This window comes from Orycteropus afer, unplaced genomic scaffold, assembly GCF_000298275.1.
Source record: "Orycteropus afer afer isolate SDZICR_OR568_19922 unplaced genomic scaffold, OryAfe1.0 scaffold00181, whole genome shotgun sequence".
Lineage (NCBI taxonomy): Eukaryota > Metazoa > Chordata > Mammalia > Tubulidentata > Orycteropodidae > Orycteropus > Orycteropus afer.
The window spans coordinates 3,248,853-3,264,694 of record NW_006921768.1 but is presented as its reverse complement, the minus strand read 5'-3'; the positions used below and the strand labels follow the sequence as shown (position 1 = coordinate 3,264,694).

Below are 15,842 nucleotides of genomic sequence, written 5' to 3'. Positions count from 1 at the left end.
TTGGCCACTTGAATATCCTCCTTGGTGAAGTGTCTATTCATGTCTTCTGCCCATTTTTTAATCGGATTGTTTGTCTTTTTGTTATTGAGGTGCTGGAGTGTTCTATAAATTTTAGAGCTAAGTCCCTTGTCAGATATGTCATTACCAAATATTTTTTTCCCAATCTGTAGGTTCCAAAAGACCTCTTTCAACTGATGAAGTGCAAAGATGTCTCCTTGAAGACTAAGGTGTGCCTAACCCAAGCCATTGTATTTTCAACCATCTCTTATGCATGTGAGAGCTAGACAATGAATAAGGAAGACTGAAGTGTTGTTGCTTTTGAGTTGTAGTGTTGGAGAAGAATGATAAGAGTATCATGGTCTGCTAAAAGGAGTAACAAATCTATCCTGGAGGAAGTGCAGCCGGAATGCTCCTTGGAAGCAAGAATGGCCAGACTTCGTGTCACCTACTTTGGTCATGTTGCCAGAAGGAACCATTCCCTGCAGAGGGATATCATGCTTGGTAAAGTGGAGGGTTAATGAAGAAGGTGAAGGCCCTCAATATGATGCACAGACACAGTGGGTGCAACGATGGGCTCAGGTATAGCAAGGATCATGAGGCTGGCACATGACTGGGCAGTGTTTCTTTCTGCTGTGCAAAGGGTCACTACAAGTTGGAGACAACTTGATGGCACCTAACAACAATACAACAAAACTGTGCTAAGTACTAAGAAACTGATTTATTAAAACTGAAGGCTAATTTTCCTGGAACTACCCTGGCCAATGACTGGAAGAGATCCATATTTGTGCTCATTCCAAAGAAAGATGATTCAAGAGAATGTGGAAATTATTGAAAAATATCATTAATATCACTTGCAAGCAAAATTTTGCTGAAAATAATTAAAAAATGTTTTTAGCAGTACATCAACTGGGAACTGTCATAAATTCAAGCTCTATTCAAAAGAGGATAGGGAACTAAGTATATCATTGCTGATATCAGATAAATATTGCCTGAAAGCAGAGAATATCAGAAAGGTGTTTTACGGACTATGCAAAGGCACTCTACTATGTGGATCATAACAAATGATGCATAACATTTTCAAAGAATGGAAATTCTAGAAAACTTAACTGTGGTGATGAGACACTTGTACACAGATCAAGAGGCAGTCGTTTGAAGAATGCAAGAGTATACTTCATGCTTTAAAATCAGGAAAGGTGGATGCCAGGGTTGTATCCTATCACCACACTTATTCAATCTGTATGATGAGCAAATAATCCGTGAAACTGGACTATATGAAGCAGAACATGGCATCAGGATTGGCAACAACCTGAAATAGGCAGATGACACAATCTTGCTTGCTTAAAGTGAAAAAGCCTTGAAGCACTTACTGATGAAGATCTAGGAGTATAGCCTTTAGTATCGATTACACCTCGGAATAAAGGAAGAAACAAACAAACAAACAAACAAACAAACAAAAAACCTAGACCAATAAGCAACATCATGCTAGAGAAAATAGTGAAGTTGTCAAGGATTTCATTTTACATGGATCCAATATCAATGCCCATGGAAGCAGCAGTGGTCAAGAAATCAAAGGATGTATTGCATTGGGCAAATGTGTTGCAAAAGACCTCTTTAAAGGGTCAAAGAGCAAAGAGGTCATTTTGAAAACTAAGGCGATCTAAGCCATGGTATTTTCAGTAGCCTCATATGCATGTGAATGCTAGATAATGGGTAAGGAGGAATGCAAAATTATGATGTTGGGGAATACTGAACATATCAGGGACTACCAAAAGAACAAATAACTGCCTTGGAAGAAATACAGCCAGAATGCTACTTAGAAGCAAGATGGTGAGACTTCACCTCTTGTACTTTGTCATGTTATCAGGGTGGACTAATCTCTGGAGAAAGATACCATGCTTGGCAAAGAAGAAGGGCAGTAAAAAAGGCTTCTCCTTTTTTGAGATGGACTGACACAGTGGTTGCAACAGTGAGCTCAAGCACAGCAATGGCTGCGAGGACAGTGCAGGACTGGGCAGTGTTTTGTTCTGTGGTACATAGGATTGCTGTGAGTCAGAACTAACTCCACAGCACCTAACAGCAACAACAAATATGTGTGAAAGCTGGATAGTGAATAAGGAGGACAGAAGAAGAACTTACGTATTTGAATTATGGTGTTGGCAAAGAATACTGAATATACCATGGACCTCCAAACAAGGATGGTAAGATTCTGTCTCTGTTACTCTGGTAATGTTATCAGGAAGGAGTATTTCCCAGAGAAAGATTTCATGCTTTGTAAAGTAGATGATCAGTGGAATAAAAGGAAGATCCTCAATGAGATGGATAGACACAATGGAATGAAGCATAGCAAGAATTGTGAGGATGGTGCAGGATTGGACAGTATTTTGTTCTGTTATACATGGGGTTGTTATGAGTCAGAACCTACTTGACAGTACCTGTGGTAGTTCAGTTTGTGTGTCAACTTGGCTGGGCCTGGATGAGTGGCTGGGCAGCTGGTGGTAGTTATTTCCCATGATGAGACTGGTAATTAAGTTCATGGTGGGCTCTACCCCAAGCAGCTGAGTAGCTGCCTTTGGGATGTGGTCTCTGCTTCTTGTATAGAAGGAGAAGCCTTGGGGATAGTCTCTAGCATACAGCACGCTTGGTCTCTGCATGTAGCTGTGTTATTGTTCAGCAGCCTGCCATGCTCTGCCGACCTTGGACCTGCTGTGTGGTTTGGTAACATTGGGACTGTGCCTTTTTACTTGTCAACCTTGGGCTTCTCAGCCTCAGCAGCCAGCAGCTGTCTAAGTGAAGAAACACCTCTAGCTCCAGTGGGCCGGGAGCAGGAGGCAGAGCTGGACCCAAGGTTGAGGGGCTTTCACCCAGCCCCTAGAGCCTGGCACTTTGAACTTGGACTTAAAACCTCCAAACTAAGAGAATAAACTTCTGTTTGTTCAAGCCATCCCATTTGTGGTATATTCTTGTCAGAGCAGCACTAGGTAACCAGAACAGTTGCAAAAATGGCAAGGAGGCCACATGTTCTGACCTCCTCTAATCCCACAAGAGGAAGACAGAATCACCATTAATAGCCCAAGGCCTATTACTGCAAGGCCAGACATGCTGCCTCCCTCCAGCCCTTTCACCACCTGTTCCTCCCAAAACACCACCACCTCTCTCCTGGGTTCAATAATTCGCTGCAGTGGCCACGCAGAGCTCACAGATTACGGGGCTTATTAGGGAAGCACCAGGCTACAATTCAAGTTCAGGAAAAACGCTCAGTCTCTCTCCCAGCCCACTGTCCCTCAGCCAAGTCTCTCACAGTCTCTCCCCCAGCAGTGCATGTCCCTCGGTGTCTTACTCAGCAATGTGTGTTTCTTGTGTCTCTTTCCCAGCAGCACGTGTCTCTTTCAGTAGTGCGTGTCTCTTTCAGTAGCACATCTTCCTCAACCAGCAGTCAGAGAGAGTTCTGCCTCTAGGAGGCCTCCTTTTGAGTTTGGCAAGTGGCCAAACCAGCCAATCATAGCATCAGAATTCTAAGCACCTTAGAGAGAGCCTCCCATAACATTGTATTGTGCCACTCCCATCCGAAATAACCCAGGTGGATAACATTTACAATCAGGAGCTCCTCAGTTGCTCATTCCACCACTGAGTTTACAATGACTTATGGGTAGAAAAGCCATACTAAGTAATTTACTACACTGCAACGGTACCTAACAACAACAATAGTTAAGTAGAATGTTTGGGAGAGGTGATTTAATACTCATTAGAACATCAATTAACTATTATATTAAGTATTTCATCATTGAGTATCTTTAGTATCTGAATCACTCTCAAGAAATAATGTATTGCTCTTAGGATATACAACTCATTCATTGTTATGCTAAGTAGCTAGCTAGAGAAGCACTTTAACTCTCAAAAATCGCATTGCCCAATACAGTAACCATTAGCCACATGTGGCTATTTAAATGAATTAAAATTTAATATAACTTGAGAAATTAGATCTTCATACACTGCTGGTTGTTGTTGTTGTTGTTATTATGTGCCGTAGAGTTAGACCCGCCTCATAGTGATCCCTCCTTGAGTTTCTGAGGCAGTATCACTACAGAAGTAGATTATTCAACCTTCCTTCTGAGAAGTGGCTGGTGGGTCTGAACTGCCAGCCTTTTGGTTAGCAGTCAAGTGCTTGTAAAATAGTGCAGTTGCTATTGAAAACAGCGTATTAGTTCCTTAAAAGGTAAACAGAGTTACCAGTAAAAAAAACCAAAGCAAACTAACTCACTGCCACTGAGTTGATTCTGACTCATAATGACCCTTGTTGGGTTTCTGAGGCAGTAAATCTTGATGGAAGTAGATTGCCCTATCATCCTTCCATGGAGTGGCTGTAGCTTTGAACCACCAACCTTCTGCTTTAGCAATCAAATGCCTTAGGCACTATGCTACCATATAACTTAGCAATTCCACTCTAGGTAACATGCCCAAGAGGAATGAAAGCTTATGTCCACATAAAAACTTGTACATGAATGTTCATAGCCGCATTATTCATAATAGCCAAAAGTGGAAAGCAGCCAAATGTCCAACAATTGATGAATGGACAAATGACACATAGTTTATCCAAAAAAAGAAATATTATTAGGGCATAAAAGGGATTGCATTCTGATACATGCTACAACATGGATGAACCACAAAAACTTCATGCTAAGTGAAGGAAGCCAGTCACAAGAGAATATGAATTATATAATTCTATTTATATGACAAAGAAACTCTGGTGGTGCAGTGGTTCAGGCATGTGGCTGCTAACAAAAAGATCACCAGCCCCTCTGTGGACGAAAGATTAGGCAGTTTGCTTCCGTAAAGATCTGTAGCCTTGCAAATCCAATGGGGGTCAGTACGAGTTAGAATTGACTTGATGGCAGTGAGGTTTATTTTTTAAAATTTATACGACCTGCACAGAATGGGCAAATTTATAAAGAAAGTAGCTGGTTGCCTAGGATTGAGGTGGGATAGTAAGCTGGAAGGAAATGGGGAGTGACTGCTGAAGGGTATGGGTTTCTTACAGGGTGATAAAAATGTCCTAAAATTGACTGTGGTAGTAGTTGTACAACTCTGTAAATGTTATTTGCTTATTCAACTGTCTCTCCCATAGACAGAGGAAGACATATGAAGGGGACAGGGAACTTTATTTATTTTTGTATTGCTAGAGCCTAGCACAGGTACCAATAGTGGTGATGGTGGTGCGAATAATAATATTAATAACAAATATTTATTGGATATTTACTATTTGCCTGGCATTTTATTAAGTACTTAACAAGAATTGTTTCTTAGTTCTTACAAAAAACTTATCAATAACGTTACCAACCTCATTCTCTAGACAATGAAACGGGTTTACAGAAGTTAAATAACTTGACACATAGTAAGCGGGAGTGGAAAGGTTTAAACCCAGGTGGTGTTGTTATCTGTCAGTTGATTCTGATGCATAGCGACCCCATTCGTACAGAGCAGAACTGCTCCATAGGGTTTTCAAGGCTGTGATGTTTTGGAAGTAGATTTTGTTGTTGTCATGTGCCACCGAGTCATCTCCGACTCATAGCAACCCCTCCTTGGGTTTCCGAGGCAGTATTACTATGGAAGTAGATTGCCCAACCTTTCTTCTGAGGAGTAGCTGGTGGTGGGTTTGAACTGCCAACCTTCTGGTTAGCAGTCAAGTGCCTTAGCTACTATGCTACCAGAGCTCCTGAAGTAGATAGCCAGACTTATTTTCTGCAGTACCTCTGGGTGGGTTCAAATCACCAACTTTCAGTTAGCAGTTGAGCCACTTAACTGTTTTGCACCACCCAGGGACTCTTAAACCCAGAGATAGTCTTCCTCCGAATCCTACATTCTTAACCTCTAAGAAATACTGCCTACACAGTGGACATCCAATAAACATTTGCTGAAACACTGAACTATACTAACCAATTGTCACATAGTACTGGTAGAGAGTGACGTTGTGCTCAGGTCACTGAGGTGTGGGACTCTTTCCCAGTCACTCTACTCAGGTTCTTTGATAGGCATTTTTTCTGCTGTTAGGCATCACTACTTCTTCTCACTGCTATTATCCCAGTATCTGTCTCTAGCAGATCACCCCTTCTCATTTGCTGCAGGCTAAGAAACCAGATCATCAAGATGCCTAGAAGAATATATAAATCATTACAAAACTTAATCATAAGGCTGTTGACAACAATCTCTGAGCCAGAATAAAGTACAGAAGGTTTAGTGACTGGCTCAGGATGGCTATTTTTGTTCTTTAGGACTGGTTTTTATTTGTTTAATTTCTATGTTCTAGAAAGTTGAGATTGCTGGTCTCAAATCTAAAGAAGTGGCATTCTTTAAAAAATTAACATAGACTTATTTTGTTCTGGGATATGGTAAGCTTACCAAAAGATTATTCTAGTAAAATTGTGGTTAAATGCAAATAAGATAAACAAAAATTACCTTGTAAATAATTTTTACCAACTCCATGACAGTAAATGACTTTTCAAAGTTCTCATGAAATAATGTCAAAATTTGCTGTTCTCGGATGGTTCTGTGAGCAATGTATTGTAAAATTTTAGCTTCAGCATCATGGATTACTGGGCCATGTCCTGAATTAAAATAATTATAAAAATTACTTCAACCAGATTTAACATATTAAGTACAAATGAAGTTAATTTATTCTCTTTAAAAACAGTTTGTATGATGTGGAACAAAACTCAAAATCATAAAAAAAAGGGACCAGGTTTGTTGGTCTGATAGAGCTTGGTGGAATCCCTCAGACTATGGCCCCTAGCTACCCTTCAGGTCTGGAACTGAGCCTGTTCCTGCGGCTTCCAGCCAAACAAAAGACAAGCATATGAGGTGAACATTTACATTAGGTAGATACACTCCTTGGAGAGATCAATCATGGGAGTATAGAAGGGCTGTACAGGGAGACAGCCCGGGGTGGGGGGGGTGGGCAGGAGTGCATGGGAGGGAAGGACACAGGGAAGAGGTAACTATGGGGAGGAAGTGGGAAGAGAGCTGTTGCATTGTGGGAAATTGCAAGCAATGATATCAGACAAAGTGTATGGGAACTGCTGCATGGAAGATGAATTTGCTCTGTAAATTTTCAACCAAATCACAATAAAAATTAAAAAAAAATTAATAGACATTAAAAAATGGTTAAGAGGTTTTCAAAAAGCATACTAAATATACCACAAATATGAATTATTAGAAAGATACACAGTATAAGAGATTAAAATTTACGTATAATGGCAAAAAAAAAGCAAAGTGCACGAACTGAAATTTATATAAAATGTTACTGTCTACTTAAAAAAATATAAAAAAAAATAATATAAAAAATCACAACTAGCAATAAAGATAGCAATTATAACTTTAAGTAAATTTATATAATGCTTATATGTGGTAGGTACCACTCTAAATATATATTATTTAATATATATTATTCTAACAACAATCCTTATCAGGTAGGTCCTATTGTTATCCCTTTTTTAACATAAGAAACTGAGGCACAAGGAGGGTAAATAACCTGTCCATGGTCACAAAGCAGTAAAGGAGTGGAGCTGGGACTCTGACTCTACAATCTATGCTTTAAATCACAATGCTAACCTTATTTATATAAGATTTAAAAAGGGGAAGATAAAAAGCAGCCTCACGCAAGTATAAAAATTCTATTAGAAATTCACCCGCAGAATTGTAATACTGAAGAATCTATGTATAGGTTAGCAATTCAGAAAATCTGACAACCCAGATAAACTAATTACTGAAATATAGTTACTTTTTGAGATGGTATAAATTAATATATGACACAAGTCTGCAGAAAGAATGTTTAAAATATCTGACAATAAAATATCCAGAAGCAGGCAAACCTACTGTCATGGAAAGGGCATTGTGGTAATTCAGTTTGTGTGTCAACTTAGCTGGGCCTGGTTGAGAGGCTGGGCATCTGGTGGTAGCAGTCCCCATGATGAGACTGGTAATCAACTCCATGGTGGAATCTATTGTGAGCAGCTGAGTAGCTGCCTTGGGAATGTGGTCTGCTTCCTGTATATAAGGAGAAGCCTTGAAGAATGGTCTCTAGTTTATGGCACGTTTGAACCCAGCATATAGCTATGTCATTGTTCAGCAGCCTGCCATACTCTGCTGACCTTGGGACTTACAATAGACTTAAATTAATGGCCTGCTGTGTGGTTTGGTAACATCGGGACTGTGTTCTTTTACTTGTCAGCCCTGGGCTTGTCAGTCTCAGCAACCAGCAGCTGTCTGAGTGAAGAAAAGCCTCTAGCTTTTGTGGGCCAGGAGCTGAAGGCAGAGCTGAAGCCTAAGGCTGAGGGGCTTTCACCCAGCCCCTAGAGCCTGGCACTTTGAACATGGACTTAAAGCCTCCAAACTGTAAGATAATAAACTTCTGTTTGTTAAGTCCATCCCATGTGTGGTATATTTCTCTCAGAGTGGCTCTAGGCCACCAGAACAGGCATGCATGGGCTTTGGTTAGAATACAGAGTATCACTAACTGGCAATGTGACTTTAAGTCCCTAAATCTCTCTTAGCTTGTTTCTTGAACTGTACAATAAGGACACCACTACCTGCTTCACAGAATTTTTGTCAGGAGGTAGCTGCAAGTATCCTGAACAGTACTTTACACGTAGCAGGCTTTACTATACTGGAGATATGGCTACAGAGCGTAAGTTACATATAAACTCCTGCTGTGCTAATAAGCCATCCACTGGATTTCAATAAAGCAAGAACTCTAAGGACCTTTTATCTACTAAGCAGCCTCTCATTAGCCTAGCTTGAATGTGAGAGCAATGAACATCCACTCTTTTCTTTAAAACCAGCGATCATTTCCATTCTTTGCATGAGACAATATTAATATGAATGCCGAGCTCCACTGTTTGTTTCCTATCTCCTTAGCAGTAGGAATTCATGAGAAAATGTGAGGGCAATGAAAATACTGTATTTACAGATCTTTCCATGGCAGTTTGATTAGGAGTAAAGTAAAACTTAGAAAATTAGGTAACCCAGTCCCTCTTTCCTTCCAACTCCTTATTGGGTCCCATGCATTTCACAGAATTTAGGATGACTGGGAGACTCATTGCAGGGCAGTGTATTCATATCTGAGATATTAAGAACACGTTTCTTTTTCTGGAGAATGGAAATAAATACACCATTCTATAGTTGATATGGCAGCTACTGATATTTCAACAGCATGAATGAAGAAACTAAAGCTCAGAGGTCAAATGTTACCCAAGGTTACAAAGCCAAAATGTGGTACAAAAATCAAATGAACAAACCGAAAACGGCTTATTTAAAAAATTTCTTGTTCCACTCTTATTTCCTTTGTTCAAATCATGGGAGAATAGAAGGGCTGTGTATGCAGAAAGACAGCTCAGAGGGCCGAGTACATGGAAGGATGGACACTGGGAAGAGATAACTATCAGGAGGAAGTGAGAGGGAAGCTGTTGCATTGTGGCAAATTGTAGTCAATGTCATGAGACAAAGTGTATGGGAAATGAATTTGCTCTGTAAACTTTCACCCAAATCAAAATTAAAAAAAAAAAAAAAAGATTATTTCCTTTGTTTAGTAGTTTTGAGAGTATAATAGCTGTGTAGTTATTAAAAAAAACCCAAAACAACAAAACTTTGTAATGCAAAGTTTTTAATATAATGTGTCTTCTCTTTAAGTCCGAATGCATGGCTAGACAAGACAGGGGTACACTTTAGAGAAGCAGTTTGTATCTGTCTCTCCAATGGAAAAAAAAAACCATAACACATACCCCAAAATTAACCCTCCTCATCATTTGACACAAATCGTTTGTTAGATTTTAAAAGTTACCCACCTGGATATATAACATTAGCTTTGATTTTTAGTAACTCTTTTAGGGAGTTCATATAATCATAAAGGTCTTCAAATATAGTTGTTCCTTCCCCTAGAATGCAATCTCCAGAGAAGATAGCATTTTCCTCTTCTAAAAGAAGAGCCATGTGGTCATCAGTGTGGCCAGGTGTGTATATAACTCTGGTTCAGAGAAGAAATAAGAAAGTAATAATTATCAGCGCTTAGACTTGTAAGAAATTTTGAGAAATAAGTTATTCATCTCTGAACAACATACAAGTAAAAATACTGAGTTAAAAAGTTCCATTTTTTCTCCTTGTGAACTACTGAAAATTTTAATTCTCCCTTGTAACTAAATAAAATTTCTTACTCTGAAGGGCAAATTTAACACTGCTTCCCCAATTTTATAAGCATTACACACTGACTGCAGAAAGTCTGGTAAATATAAAAGGAGATAAAATCATTCCATCACCAATCATTCCATCACCCAGAGACCACTTTTACTAAAGAATATATTTTTTTTCAAATTTTTAAAATATGTTTTAAAAACAAAATTGGGATATTGTTTTATACCTGATTAAAAATTTTTAAAATTATATTGTACTTTCCCCACATCATTAAATATTCATTTTCTTTCCTATTGGGGGGCATTTAGGTTGTTTTCAGCTGTGCTCTATTAATAACATTGAATATCCTTAAAAAGTGTTATGTGGAATTCAGTCTGAGATTTTGTTTTTCTAATAGGGTAGTTATTCCACATACATATTTAAGTTCAAGTTTTATGCTTATTAGACCTCCCTGTGGCCATTTTTGGTTATAGGAAGTGTATTTTCTTGCTGTTCTGTTTTTTTTCTAGTAATCTGTAAGCTACATATACTTAACTAGATATATGAAATGGGGCAAACTAATTTCTCTCAATATTAGTTTTTCTTTAAAATGTAGATATGTTTCAAAGGGTTGCTGGGAAATTCAAAGACAAGTTTTAAGGGTTTATAATATAGTAGTTGGCACAAAGTTACATACTCAATAAATGCTAAATCCATTATTTTCATTGTGGTCATCTAAAAATATCTTGCCTACTATGTTCTGAAATTTCACAGTGATATATCATGATAAGGGTTTATGTCGTTGAGTCCTTTATTGGCCTTTTCAACCTGGAACATGTGTCTTTGTTTTAGAAATTTTCCTTTAAGTTGTTCATTGATTATTTTCTCTTACCTTTATTTCATTTACTCAAACTCATTTTATTTTGTTAGAAATCCTAGACTATGCCTTTATCTTTTTTTTCCTCCTATTTTCCATGTTTTTACCTTTTTGCTATACTTTATGGGAAATTTTTATCTTCTTTACCTTCTAACCTGTGAGGTGCAGAAAAGAGTTCTGGGTTCTTAAGAACCAGACTACATCTGAGGCTAATGAACCATGAGCAGACAGATCAAGAGGGACAACACGGAAGCCTGGAGCTAACAAATCCTCACAAGGCTCGACGTAAGGAAAAATAAAAAGTGACAAAAGAGTTTAGAAATCAGAAGGGCTTTCAGATTTCTCAAATCCAGTATTGAACACTAAGGTGATGGAATGTAGGATTGGAAACTAAAGTAATGGAATGTTGCATAACTTTCAACTTAGAATCCAAATTCAGCCAAACCTTAAAATAATTTAGATGAAAAAAAAAAAAAAAGCATCTCTAGACATGTACAGTCTCAAAAATGCACCTTTTCTCAGAAAGTTATTGGAGATGTGATCCATCAAAAAAGAAAAAAACAAAACAAGAAAGATACGAGGTAGAGGAAACAGGAGATCCTATGCTGTTGAGAGGCAAAGGTAAGAATGAAGGAAATTCTGTGATGAGAGCTCTCTGGGCATGGAGGAGAACTAACCTGGACTGGAGCAAGGAAAGGAAAATAATCATTGTTTACTAAATCTTCAGTTTTTAAGTAGGTCTATAGTCTATAGCTATAGTAGGGAGCTCTGGTGGCGTAGTGCCTAAGGCATCTGACTGCTAACCAGAAGGTTAGTGGTTCAAACATACCAGCCGCTCCTTGGAAGGAAGATTGGGCAATCTACTTCCGTAAAGATACTGCCTCAGAATACCAAACAGGAGTTGCTATGAGTCAAATTGACTTGACAGCAGTGAGTTTATAGCTATAGTAACGTAAGCACTGAAAGCTGATCTAACCAAAATGAAGGCAACGGGAGATTAGGGAGAGAATGGGGCCGATACACAGGAGAAAAGGAAAATTCAACCCTCATTCTTCCACAGTTGGTAAATTACCAGATAATACCTAAAATACCTAAATGTAACAAGCAAGATGTAACAAAGAATCAAACCGTCCTTCAAGATTTGTACTGTCTACTCTGCTCCATTTCTTTCCCCTCAGTGGGAACCCACTTTTACCTCTTTAGCTTATGTCATTTGCCCATATATTTCTGTATAACAAACCCTCACAATCAAAGGTAATTTCACCTGTCTCTCTTCCGGGAGACTTTGATGAACCTAGCTAATGATATCTAAATATATTTTCAAGTTTGTTTTTTAGATTCTGGTAGTCATAAAAAATAAGTAAACCTTTCTTTTAACAAAGCTATCTGACTGTAGTAACTTATAATACACAACTCCATTATTCTAGTTTTCTATTACAAGATATTCTTTAAAAAGTACACAGAAATAAACAATGTTATTAGCTCTAAGTTGAACTCGTAGGACCTTATCACTAATAAGCAGCAGTGAAGATCCTCTAAAAGGATGTGTGACTGTCATTAGAAACTAAAGACTCGGTATTTTCACAGGTAATTCTATCAAACATTTAAAGGTCAGATAACCTCACTACTACTTAAAATATTCCAGAGCATAAAAAAAGAAGGAAAATTTATGGCTCTTAAACCTGACAAGGGTGCATGAAAAGAAAAGTACTAACAATTAATTGTACTTATGAATATGTATTATAAAAATCTTAATTAAAATATCAACAATCTAAAAGCATATTTAAAGTAAAGGTTATTCATTCAAGGTTATTCATTCAAGAATGCAAAGATGGTTTCAATATTATAAAATCTCAAACTAATTCACCACATTAAAAGCTACACAGAAAACTAGTAAGATTATCTCCTTAGACGCTGAAAGGACATTTGACAAAATTAAACTTTTTGAATAATAATATTTAAGAAAGTAAAATGACTCTAACTTAGAGGGTTTTCTCTTCTCCTTTGTCAAAAACATAAAAATCAATAAAATCCTTAATATTAAATATTGAAACTATAAAATCTTAAAAAAAAATCTGTTAAAAACATAATAAAATAATACAAGAACATTTGTCACCAGTGTAATGGGAGTAATTATATTTGAAAGGCCAATGTCTGACATTAAAAACTACTACGTTTTTATGTTTTCCAATTGTATACTTTACATAGGAACTCTGGTGGCGTAGTGCCTAAGGTATTTGATTGCTAACCAGAAGGCTGGTGGGTCAAACCCACCAGCCATTCCTTGGAAGGAAGGTTGGGCGATCTACTTCATAGTGATACCACCTCGAAAACCCAAGGAGGGGTCACTATGAATCGAAATTGAATCGATATATTGCAAACAATCAGTCTATTATATAAGCTCCAATGGCGAGGGATTAAAGAGAGGCTAGAAGTCATCTCTTTTGTCTTATTTAATCTGCTGCAAAGTATTAATAAAAGTATTCAAAGTTACATAAAAATAATTCTAGGAGGTATATTTTCAGCAACCACAAAAATACATGTGTGGGTATGTATCATATCTGTTGAATAATCTTATGAATAATCACACATAAATTACAGTTCAACAAACAGAACACCAATCTTTTTTAAAATCATTTGCAAAACACCATTTAGAGAACTATTCTTTCAGACCCTCTCAACTGTCTTATCTTTCAATGTTCTCGCAAAGCCTTTATTATTATTTCTTACCCACACCTCCCATACCCTACCCAGAATTCAGTAATGGTTTTCTTCTGTATCATCCAGACTGAAGGAAACAGGATTTCTTACATCAGGGGATAAGAAATTCCAATTTTCCAATCACCTGGATGGTTAATGCTTTAATCTGCATTAAAATCATGTTAAAATTCACTTTACCATAGGTAAGAGAAGAAAAGAAAATGGCATCAGAAGTGCTCACTAACTATCAGAGGAACTGCAGCGTGGCCTTCCCATTCACCAGGTGGAGAATTTATCTAGTTCTGCCATTTCTGTGATAGAATAAGCCTTGTAGGGATAGTTCTTCTAAAAAAGTCTGGTCAACACAAGCTGTCAGACTGACTTTTCTTTAAGAAATTAAACTTATTTCACTAGAAAATTTCCGAAGGTTACATGTGGAATCAAATTATTACTGAAAAATCTTACTGGCTTTCTTTTTACTTCAAGCGTTCTAGGTGGGTATTATCTCTGCCTCTATTATATATTGTCTTTAACTAGCAGTCTCCAGAGACCTCTGATGGCATAGAGGTTAAAGCATTTGGCTGCTAACCACAAGTTCAGCTGTTTGAATGTACTGGTCTCTCCACAAGTGAAAGATGAAGCATTTTGCTTTCGTATAGACTTACAGTCTTGGAAATCCTACAGTACAGGTCTACTCTGGGTCGCTATGAGTTGGAATCGACTTGATGACAGTGGTTTATTTTTTTTAATTCATAAAACTTTGCTTAACAGTGGGTCTTCTTGTTAATGTTAAAACAATTGACTTTTACTGATCTTATAAAAACGGAAGCTGGAAACCATGGTCATCAGTAAATTAAATGCTTTATTCTGGTTTTAACATAATTAGAATTTATGTTTTGACAGAGATTACTTACTAGTAACCGTATTTTAAAAGTATACCTGCTTTCCCTTGATTCTTTGTGTTGGTTTTCCTCCCAACTTTTTTTTATTTTGTTGAAAATATACATAGCAAAACCTACACCAATTCAAGTTTCTACCTGTACCATTCAGTGACACTGATTACACTCTTTGGGTTGTGCAAACATTCTCACTCTCCTCTTCTGAGCTCCTTCCCCACTCACACAAATTCATTGCCCCCTAAGGTTCCTATCTCATCTTTGGAGTTGCTGTGGTCAATTTGATCCCATATAGATAGTTCTTAAAAGAGAAGGCAGATATTTTTTTACTAGTTACACTAAATTACTGTTTAGTTTTAAGAAGACTTCAGGGGGTATTTTTAGTCTAAATTTTAAAGACTATCTCAGGATAACAGTTTCAGGGGTTTATCTAGCTTCCTTGACTCCAGGAAGTCTGGAGATCATGAGAATTTAAAATTCTGTTCTGCATTTTACTTCTGTTCTTTTTTTTGAAATAATCTTTAACTTTTATTGTGATTTGGGTGAAAGTTTAGTTTTCCACTCAACAACTCATACACATAGTATTTCATGTCATTGATTGTAATTCCCTCAATGTAACTTCACACTTCCTCCCTAAAGATTTCTGATTATGGCTAAGAAGACTTCATACTTTGTCCCCAGTATGCTCTACCATATTCATGGGTATATTTGCAGTATATGTAAGTACATATGTAGAAATCCTCTGTCAAACCCATACATATTTGTGCGTTCAGTCCCATTTTCCTTCCCAAAGCTTGTGTGTTTACCTATAAATCCACCTGTTATTACTATTATTACAGGATTATTTAGGTAATAGTTTTACCTCTATTGCCTTTAACTCTTACACTCTTCAGTGTCTTCCTTTGCTTTGATCTTTGTTTTATTTGCTGACTTCTCCATTACTGTATATTGCCTGCTTCTTTACTCGAGTTAATATATGTCTACTTGCTTTATACTCCTTTTCCCTTCCACCTGTTATTGTTGTTATGTGCCATCGAGTTGGACTCAACTCACAGCGACTCCTCCTTGGGTTTCCAAGGCGATATCACTATGGAGTAGATTGCCCAACCTTCCTTCAGAGGAGTGGCTGGTGGGTTTGAATCACCAGCCTTCTGGTTAGCAGTCAAGTGCCTTAGGCACTATGCTACCAGAGTTCCCAACCATCAAAGAACATT

General features: G+C 37.6%; 1 protein-coding gene across 1 annotated transcript in view; it reads right to left on the bottom strand.

The window, feature by feature from the left end:
• The window catches only part of LACTB2 (lactamase beta 2), a 41,855-nt gene that overhangs the window by 8,134 nt on the left and 17,879 nt on the right, over positions 1-15,842 (bottom strand). The window contains exons 4-5 of the mRNA XM_007947345.2: positions 9,834-10,012; positions 6,451-6,599 (exon numbers count right to left, since the gene is read on the bottom strand). Coding sequence (XP_007945536.1) covers positions 6,451-6,599; positions 9,834-10,012 — 328 coding nt within the window. The remainder of the gene's footprint in view (positions 1-6,450; positions 6,600-9,833; positions 10,013-15,842) is intronic.